General features: G+C 37.9%; 2 protein-coding genes across 2 annotated transcripts; both read left to right on the top strand.

Annotated features, from left to right (window-relative positions):
• The first annotated feature begins 1554 nt into the window (after nt 1-1554).
• LOC131034702 (subtilisin-like protease SBT1.3) lies at nt 1555-2459 on the top strand. Its single transcript, XM_057966272.1, has 2 exons — nt 1555-2020; nt 2242-2459. The coding sequence occupies exons 1-2, from the start codon at nt 1555-1557 to the stop codon at nt 2457-2459; spliced, it is 684 nt and encodes a 227-aa protein (XP_057822255.1).
• A 42-nt stretch (nt 2460-2501) lies between these two features.
• On the top strand, nt 2502-3179 carry LOC131034703 (subtilisin-like protease SBT1.8). The gene has a single exon (XM_057966273.1). It carries the CDS (start codon nt 2502-2504, stop codon nt 3177-3179), a length of 678 nt encoding a protein of 225 aa, XP_057822256.1.
• The last annotated feature ends 7606 nt before the right edge of the window (nt 3180-10785 follow it).

The following is a 10785-nucleotide window of genomic DNA, read 5'->3' as shown; positions in this document are numbered from 1 at the left end:
ATGATTAAGGACCTAGATGAAAAAAAGATATTATATATTAAATGTATAACAACAAAAAAATCTTTTCACTCATTCATTTAGTTAGTTCTTACAACATAAATAATCACTTTAGTGATCCCTACATTGTTACTAAATCCTATATAAAGAACAATAAAAAGTAGTTCTTTAAAATGATGTTAATGATATATTTATAGGCTAAATGCCACAATATAATTAATTGTGAAGTCATCAAAGAGTTTCATATGGTATGAAAATATTGTATCATACAAAATGACAAGTGTATCATCTGAATACTAGGTGTTCTCTTCTCCTTCATCAACATGGTCTTCTACTTATTTTTTGCTACTATGATGCTCATGCTCTTACACCTTAGCACTTTTTTATTACCTTCTTCTATATTTTCGTTTTAGTCTACCATTCTTTTACCATCCTATTTTCTCTCCTTAATGATCTTCATATTTTTAGATTAAATCCAATCGAAAAATCATGTTAAATCCAATGTTTGACACAAGTGTTCAATGAAAAGTGCTTCAATGGGTTTGGATTTTTTCTATTATTTAATCTCATGTTTTAGATGTGACATTTTAGATAACCTGAGTAAGACTTATGTTTTGATTAGGGCCATTTATATCTTGTGATCTACCTAACTAGCTTTTTGTAAACCACACAAAACCAATTTTGTCATTTAAAATAAAAATTACAAGGTATCATGTGGTAGTTAGGTTTATTTGCAACTTCTAGTTTCACTATCTACATAAACAAAATGTTCATCTCCTATTACATTAAAGACATGTGTTTGTGTGTGTGTGCGCTATATTATTGTTTGTGATGTTCTTTTCATGAGTTTCTCCTTTAGCTTCTTTGATAGCAAGATTCTTTGACTTAATGTAAATTTGTGTATGTATATATAGTTGGATTATCCATTGTAATCTTAATATGATGAGCCTCGGTGTTATGCAAAGAAGATTGATGAGTTGTAGTAGCTTCTTTAGAAGCATAATATTGAGCCACCTTCATCTAGTTTATCTTCTTCTACTAGTTCATGACCTACACATTCTAGGTTTGCTTCTATGGCAATTGGTGAAGACAAGATGAAGGGCCATTCTCTCTTTGCATCCACACATCTTCACTGCACTCATTAAGCCAACACTAATAATTTCATCAGTACACCATTAAATAATCTTGCTTCCTCATTTAATGTTACAATTTTATTAACACTCACCTTTACTATATATTTAGAAGGTAATAAAATAATGAAAATGATTTTTTGTGTTGTCCTTATTCTTTCTATATCCAGCTGAAGGTGAGCTTTTAAAATTGTTCATGTAAATCAGAGAAAAAAATCTGAATGTTTTGGAAGACAAAAAAAAATAATTAAAAGATATATTGTTAATTCTATTTAAATATGGACTCTTCAACAATTATATAGTCACATCGCTGTTAAAAAAAAAATAGTAAATAATTGTTCCACTTTTAATAGTGGAAATTCACGTTTATATTTGGCAATCACGTTGAAGAATAATGTCCAGTAAATAATTGTTCTACTTTTTAATAATGGAAATCCACGTGCTAAAGTGGGGGCGGGCATTCAATTCCTCCCATTGCAATAGAAAAATTATTGGAGCTCGATACTTCTACAAAGGCTACGAAAAGCACCACCAGATTAACAAAACCTTGGAATACAAATCGCCAAGAGACAACGATGGGCATGGCACTCATACAGCTTCCACTGCTGGAGGGACCGCAGTTCCAGGAACCAGTTTCTTCGGCTTTGCCAATGGGACGGCCAGAGGGATGGCCCCTCAAGTGAGACTGGCCATCTATAAAGCCTGCTGGGAAGAAGGTTGCTCTGATGCAGATACGGTTGCTGCCATGGAACAAGAGATTTCTGACGGCGTCAACATTATTTCTATCTCAATTAGTTCACGAGATAGGGCATTTTACAAAGATAACAGAGCTATTGCAACATTTGGGGCCATTGAAAAAGGGTGTTTTTGTTTTTGTTTTTTTGGCTCGGCAGGTAACAATGGATTTTATTTGAGTGTTTTTGTTTTGTTGTCTGTGTTTCTTATTTCTTTTGTGTTTCGTCTGGGGTGTTCCCTGTTTGGTTTCTGTTTGGTTGGCTAATAGTCAGTTTCTGTAAAACTTCTGATTTCAGATCTATGTAAAACCTATTTATCTTTATAAAACAATAAACCTTATTTGTTAATTGTCTACTCTTCATGCCCTGGATTACTACAGTGGGCTCCAGCAGCATCGATAGAGATTTCCCAGCATCCGTTGTTCTGGGCAACCAAGAGATGTACAAAGGCATTTCCACTTACAGCCTTCTAGAAGATGCCACCTTGCAACAGCCTCCGCCATTGGTTTATGTATCCACCAACATCAGCACAAGCCGTTGCCGAGCTGGCAGCCTTGATCCCAATTTGGTTAAGGGCAAAATTGTGGTCTGTGATTGAATATCTTCGTTCAAAGAAGTGGCGAGGGCAGGGGGTACAGGAATGATTGGTGCAAATGATATGCATCACGGGTCACTACAGCGCATTACCAATCCGAACATTCTACCGGCCATCAGCGTGACTCTTACAACTGGTGAAAAAATCAAGGCTTACATCACCAGCACAGGGAGTAATGCAACGGCTATCATGAGTGTCAAAGGATTGACAGTCGTGGGAAAGGAAACAATGGCTGTGAATGTTCTGGCAGCATACGCCGGAAATTTGCCCTATAAGTTTCTTTCAGGGAGTTCCATGGCGTGTCCTCACGTCAGTGGCATAGCAGCGCTAATAAAAGCCATACATCCTACATGGAGCCCTGCCGCTATCAAGTCCGCCGTCATGACGTCATCCTACTTGACTGACAATGCTGAGGAGCTGATCCAGGATTCATATGATATGGAAGAAGCCAAACCCTTAGTGTTCGGCTCCGGTCACGTGGACTTATCTACGACATGGTACCTGAAGAGTCAGCTTTCTCAAATCGCTCTTCTCACAAAGGAGTCAACTTCCTGTCCCAACTCCAGTTTGGAAGGCAGCGATCTCAACTATCCGTCCTTTTCCGTTGTGATGAAATCAGGGAGCAGGTCGGTTCAGGTGAAGAGTAGAACAGTGACATATGTGGGTAGAGAGGGTGATGCAGCGTACCAAGTGAGCGTGAAGAACCTCCTGGCATTACTATAAGCGTACAACCACAAACGTTAAAGTTCCGAAAGCCCTTGGATACTGCCAGCCAGGCCTGGAATTTGATGGTCATTCCTATCTGTCATATGAATTTTTTATGATGGTTTAGTCATTTCAACGTCTTTCATTTGATGTTTTAAGAAAAATATTAACTGTCAAAAAATATAAATGTAGAAGATTGAAGCCACACCAAAATGCAATGCACATCTTTTTTTGGAAGAAATGAATAATATATGCAAAAATCTTAAATTTACTAAATAAGTTTCTAAATTAATACACTAATATATATTATATATTAACATTAAATGATAACCAATTAATAATTATTAATTAAGTAATAATAAATATTAAAATTTTAAAATTATATATATTTTGACAAGTTTCTATAACAATCTTTTTAAAATATATTTAAAAAATTAAATTGACTAAGTTTCTAATTTTTTTTTTGTATTGAAAATCGAGAGTAACAGTGTTTACAAAAAATTACAAAGAGGCAATGCCTCAACCACCAAAGTCACCGAGGAAGATATCACCAAAACATAGAAAATCCTATCTATCTATGGAGACTATGCAAGTAGAGTCGGTATACAAAAAAACATAAGAAAACAGTAATCTAGTGCAAAATGTCATCGAAGGAGTCCACCTAGGTGGTCCATCCTTGGGCCCCTTCCATCCAGATCACCTTCTTTTTGTCCCGAATTGGAGCAAGCATGGCAGTGTGATCAACATCAGGTATCCTGTTGTTGCAAATCTTGGTGTGTAGCTTCTTCAAAGCTTCTTCAAAGGAAGATAGATTGTTTGCGAGCCGCCTCCAATCATAGCCATTCTTCATCTCATATACGAACATGGTGGCGTGCCCATCTCTGAGAAATCGAAAGGAGCTTATGTTTTTCCACATTCATAAGAAAACAGACCGAAGAAGCAATTTTAAAGAAGGCGAGCCTACAAAAAGACTCAGTAAGACATCTAGTGTCACCATTGAACCTATCTTCATTTCTAATTTTCCATATAAACCAGAGGATATAAGAGGATAAAATAAACCTGAACAGATTAGCATCTTTTTTTAACCCAACAATATGACCAGAAATAATGTTAAAAACATTCAGATGAATAGGAGCAGCAAAACCAAACATTAACCAAACCTCCCTGGCGAAAGAACAGTCAAAGAATATGTGTCTGCAAGTGTCAGGAAGTCTGCAAATGGAACACGTGTCAATATTAAACAGATTTTCTCAAGGGAAGTCTATCAATAATAAGTTGCCACTTAAAGCACTCTATTTTAGGAGGGATCGGGCTTTTCCAGATCCGAAGAAAGCATTTTTGCCAAAGATTAACAGACAGATCCAAGTACCACATTACATTAGTATGTTCAATAATAGACTCATCCTTAGAAATCAAATCATAAATACTATGGCTCTTGACCTTGGGTAGGGGGGAGCCATCTTTCCACTTGAAGGTTAGAAATCTGTGGGAATCCAGGTCAGTAGTGGAGGGCAGAGCAAGGGTTTCCTAGGCTCTTTTAACCATGAGGTAGGTTCTTTTCTGGGTAGGTGGCAAGTTAAAGGAGGAGCTTAATTCTTCCCAGCTGATCAGAGTATCATTTTAAAACAAATCCATGAAGTAATTAATACCAGTTCTAGCCCATAGTTTTGCCGAGCAACCTTGGGTAAGGGCAAGAGATTTATTAGCATGGTAGAGATTCCACCATATGGATCTTTCCCCATAAAGAACACCATTACTGCTAACACCAGGATCGTCAAAAAGACATCTAACATGTTCCCAGGCTTTTGAGATGGATCTAAAAACTCATGAGCCTTGCACGGAGATAGGAAACCTGCCCGCAACAAGATCAGCAAGAGGGAGGGAATTTCAAGATTTAGCATTTTTAGGAACACCCCTTTCAATGTTATTTCTAGTCAAGACCTTCCAAGGTTCCATCCCATCCAGCACACGGGAGATCCATTTCGCAGCGAGAGCAATGCCTTGAGTCTTGAGGTCTTTCAGCCCAAGGCCACCAAACGTTTTGGCCATGTGGCACCATTTCCAATTAGCATCATGCATCTTGTTACCACCTCTACCATCAGACCATAGGTATTGCCTAATAGTCTTCTGGATGTCAAGTATTTGATAATCATTAAACATCCACGCTGAAGAATAATACACACTATAAGATGAGAGAATTTTCTGACAGACTTGAACTCTACCCACCAGAGAGAGGAATCTATTATTCCATTTATGCAGTTTCTTATCAATTTTACACTTGACCCACTGCCACATCTCTTTGAGAGAGGGTGAAATAGAAAAGCGGATACCGAGGTATCGAACAATGTCATTGGGGCCTCCCCACTGAAACTCATAGGAAGTAAGCCAATCAGGAGGTTCATCTTTCCAGCCCAGGAGAGTAGATTTAGCATGTGAAATTCTAGCACCAGACATAGAGCCAAAGATTTTAATCTTTTGAACAAGGGAATTGATATTCTGGGGTGAGAGTTCAAGAAACAGGGCAGTGTCGTCCGCAAACTGGATGTTAAGAAGACTGGAGTCATCTGGGAGTCTAACCCCTCTAACACTAGGGGAGAGAGAGTCATCCCTAAGGAGGTAGAATAGAGCATCCAAGGCAATGACAAATAGGGTAGGAGCAAGTGGACAGGCTTGTATGATTGATCTACTAAGTTTAATATTATTAGAGAGGGAGCCGTTGATCTCAAGTTGAGCCGAGGCGTCTTGAAGAAGGACTTTAACACATCTACAAAAATTATCCAGGAATCCAAAAGCCTACAACATCATATTAATAAATTCCCATTCAACACGGTCATAGGCCTTTTCAAAATCAAATAAAAACATAGCACATTCTTGGTTAGAGACCTTAGCCCAATCCATGGTTTCCCAGCTTGTGATGAGGTTCTCGAGGATATATCTACCCTTTATGAATCTATTGTGTGTAGAGTAGATAAACTTAGGTAAGATCTTAAGAAGGCGAAGGGCCATAGTTTTTGCAAGAATCTTATAGGAGACATTAAGGAGAGTAATGGGTCTCCAATTTTTAATCAAGACCTTATCCCCATCCTTGGGAAAAAGTTTGATGATCCCTTTATTAATGTTAGCACCAAGGGAACCATTGTCAAATGCTTCAGTATAGACATCATGAAGGTCTTTAGCAATCCAATCCACATTGGCTTTATAGAATTCGGCAGGGAGACCATCTGGCCCCAGGGCTTTATCGGGTTTTAAAGAATTAATAGTGGTAGTGATCTCTTGAACAATAATCATTTGATTGAGGAGGAGGGTGTCCTCATTAGATATCCTAGTTGGGATAAGGGATCTGCATTTTTCTCGAGTGTCTTTAGAATTGTCATTATCCTCAGAGGTGAAGAGGTTTTTATAGAACAATTGAAAAGCATCTATGATACTAGGAAAGTCTATGATTTCTTTATTATCAATTACTAGCCTATCAATCTTCTCCTTAGATGGTTTATGCTTCAGGAGGTTGAAAAAGAACTTCGAGCCTTTCTCCCCAAATTGGAGCCAATGAGTGCAGGCTCTAATCATAGCCCCGCGGATCCTAACTTGTTGGTGATTCCTAAGGGCTTCCCTAGCTTGTGCAACTTGGGTAGCAAGGTGAGTGCAGCTAGCATTATTTTTGGATGTCTTCTTCAAGGGTATGCAACCGATTGGAAAGGGATTTTTCTGTAAATCAGAACTCTTTGGTATTTTTTTGGCCAATAGTTTGTAGTAATTTCTGCCAAGAGTTAACATTGTAGATCCATCTATCAACATGTGAGGGGAGGAGCTTATTTTGCAAGTTAATAATCCTAATAAGATTAATGGCATTCAAGACATCCTGGTCTTTAAGTAGGGAGGTGTTGAGTATAAACTTGTTGGTTTTGGTATCATGGGAGGTCACAGCTTTCCTGATATTAATATGAGCAATGATGGGGTGGTGGTCTGAGAGTGTTGTAGGCCAAACAGTGATGAATTTACCTTGGTCATTAGGGAGAAAAGAAAAATAGTCCTTATTGGCATAAAAGTGATCCAATCTAGAATAGATCCTATTGGCACCCTTTTGATAATTGCACCAAGTGTGCCAGAGAGTGTGGGAGGGACCTCTGCCGCCCTCCATCGGATCAAGCAAAGACTTGGCAAGTTTCAGCCTCTTCCAATGTACTCTTTCAGACTGGTGCCATTCAAAAGGTAATCCACTAGTCTTATCAGAATCATTTTCAATCATATTAATGTCCCCTGCAAGGATCCAAGGGATTTCCGAAAGGGATTTAAGCCATTCCCATAGCAAACTTCTATCCCTATAATCATTGTCAGCATATATATCACAAAGTCCAAAATGAAATCCTTTCAGGTTAATCGATATCCAGAGAACTCTGTTGCTAGGGGAAAGTCCCCTACAGGTAATTAGGTTATCCCATATAGGATGAACAAGGAGGCCCACACCACCCCTGCCTTTAGGGTGGCTAGGACAGATTTTGATAGCATCCTTCCAGATAAAGTCAAGGGTGGTGTTAAGAGTGAAACCAGTAGCCTTAAGTTCTTGCAGTAGTAGGAAATCAACATCCTTTTGTATATCAAGAAATCTCCTAATGATAAACTTCCTATCGGGTGACTCCAGCCCTCTTACATTCCATGATATGTATTTCATGGGTAAAAGAATCAAGATTAAGAGCTACTGGTAGCCTTAGAGATGCAAGGGTTTGGGGTAAGAGATGCAAGGGTTTGGGGTACTATCAGGGCCACCAGATATGGTTGTCGCCTTCTTTTTATTCTTAGCCCCAAGAGGCCTTCCTTTTTTTTTAGCCTTGGCATTGTAGTCTAGACTATCTTCATCCTCATTAGGAGATAAGCCAGATTACGTATCATTGTTTACAACCCAATCGTGATCTAAGTGGGGGGTAGCGTTTATTGTCTTAGTGAAAGACTCATGTGTTCTACTGAAAGAGGGGAACATGTTAAAAGGGATCTCATTATCAGCAGAGGTGTTAGCAGGAATGATGAGGATTGTGCACGATTCATCCAACTCATGAAGGACCTTGCGAGGGAGACTCAATTCAGTAATGGTACCAATATCCGAAGGCTTTGATAAAATAAGATTGGTAGCAATAGAAACCATAGGATCTCCAGCTCTAAAAATCATTTTAACAGAGCCATCCTCGATAGTAGTATTATTACAGCCATGAGTAGCCCCCTCGAAATTTTTAATCATCGACTTAAATTTTGAGTGACTTAGGGAAGAGCCATCAACCTTGGGGGTGTTGGTGGTCTTCAGGATGGTGAATTTGGTGCCAGACCTAATTTTTCAGCCGCAAGTTGTTGAGTAGTTTTCTTTTGATGTTTCTTGTTGACAACAGTCTGAAAAATGTCATCATGAGGCACATCGCCCGTATCCATGGCAGTAAAAATGGGAGTGGTAGTTAGGGGTTGAAATGTGCATAGGTCCGAGGTAGCCAAATTAGGCATACCAAAAACCATGTCTGAGACAGGGATATCAAAGTTGCTTCCGCCTCCCATCGGATTCACTGAATTAGGGTTAACGGTAGCGAAACCCATAGGGGAGGCAGTGTAAGTTTTTTACACATTGGTTTGGGGCAGAGTGGAGTTGGGGATTTTAGGGTTCCCAAGATCTAGTTTAGGGGAATGGGATTCACCCCCTATATTTCTCCGTTTGATAATTGGGCAATTTTTGCATTGGTGACCTTCTTTTTTGCACAAAAATAGGCATTCAACCCTCCAAGTACTTCGATAGGGCATGAATACTCTTCATTTTCGATCTTAATTCTAGGAATCTCAGGGATATCTTTCCCAGTTTTTATCGATACCAACATTCTGGCATCAAGGTGAGGGGTTAACCTATTCGATTCATCCATCCTTATTACCTTACCAATGGGTTCGATGATTTGAGGAAGGAATCGACAAAGGAAGGGAGGGACATTTTTTAGAAGGAGCCACCTAGGGCACAACAGAGCCATGATTTATTCGTTAATGGCTTCGAGTGACCAGGCTAGGGCTTGAAAGGAAGAATTTCCCATAACCCAATACTGCTTTTTGAGGACCTCAGCTTGTGTTTCCTGAGAATTAAAAATTTTACAAACAACCCTTTTTGGATTTTCCTGCAAAAGGAGAATCTGTAACCTAATTTAATATTCCAGTAGTTATAAAACCAATCATCTAAAAACTTGCGGGGAGGGCATTTCTCAATTTAAACTACCGCAGAGAAGATAGCAGTGTACTTAAGCCTATTTTTTTCAGAGATGATTTCCTGAACCATAGCATTATTAGGAGAAATGGAAGCGAGGTCAATGGTGACTGCAGAAGCCTTACCTTCTCCATCGGGTCGCATAGTTTCAACCACAAACTTAGCTTCAAAAGCAATGCCATCATTAGGGTTTTCAATAGTCCTGGTGAAGGATTTATTCTGGCTCGAGGAGGTAGATCAAGTAAAATAAAGTCCTCTGGCTCCATTAGGAGCCGAAAAATAGCTCACACGCATGAAGGTAAATAATCTTAAATGCAAAAGAAAAACCAAACTGACATTGCATAAGTAAGGAGAGAGGAAAGGAACCACGTGGAGGGGAGATTCTCCTCCACAACCGTTAGTGCAAAGTTGGCCTCCATGCGAGCATCAAAGGCCATGTCAACACAGAGATATCACCGAGCATTCACAGCCTCTCTATGTTTTCAATTTAGAATCTTTTCAAAATATAATATCTAAATTTCTAAATTCATATATAAACAAAATAGAATATATTGTAAAAACTCATATTAAATTTTTTTATCAATTATATTCTATCATTTCAATTATGACAAGTTTCTAAATTCATATGAAAAAATAGAACTATTCTAAAAAAAAAATCATATTAAAATATTATAAAATTAGAAACAACTACATCCTTCCATTTCAAACTATTCTAAATAAATTTATATTTTTATAATAAACATTCTAAATTAATATATATCAATATTATAAACTATAATATTCTATGATATATATTACCTACTATATTTTTTTACGGTTTATTTATAATTTGAAGTGTCATGTATACGGTTTTAGAAAAAAATTAGCATGACAATGCATATGTTCAACTAATTTTTTAAGCTATCAAATATAGTTCAATGGTGAAAAAATAGCCATTTAGCCTATCAAATCCAAGCCTTATGCCAGCTATAGTGTAAAATTCGAAAGCACAGTCATTTCTAGCGATGGCACAGCTGCATTTGGAGAGATACTGTGGAAATGTACCCAAGGATGGTCACAGATTGTGCAAAGCTCGGTTGTCGTAAGAATTGAAGCTTCCAAGTGTCTCTTTCATCATATCAGTATCATTATATAATATTTCTAATAATATGGTTAATTACTACTACTTATAAATTAGCCTTCTCATATGTAGTAGGATAAGGTGTACATACCCTACTTCCTTGTGGGATTTGAACTTGTGACCTCTCTTTCAAGAGCACAAGTTCTCCACCACTAGGCCAACTCAGGTTGTAAATTTTTATTTGAAATATTATAGATCAATTTCACATATAATTACACCACTTATAACATAATCTTATATTAAAAGATTTTAAATATAGATTGTGAATTTTCAATGGATATGGA

This window comes from Cryptomeria japonica, chromosome 5, assembly GCF_030272615.1.
Source record: "Cryptomeria japonica chromosome 5, Sugi_1.0, whole genome shotgun sequence".
Classification (NCBI taxonomy): domain Eukaryota; kingdom Viridiplantae; phylum Streptophyta; class Pinopsida; order Cupressales; family Cupressaceae; genus Cryptomeria; species Cryptomeria japonica.
The sequence above is the reverse complement of the archived record's forward strand: the minus strand, read 5'-3'. Positions and strand labels throughout refer to the sequence as shown.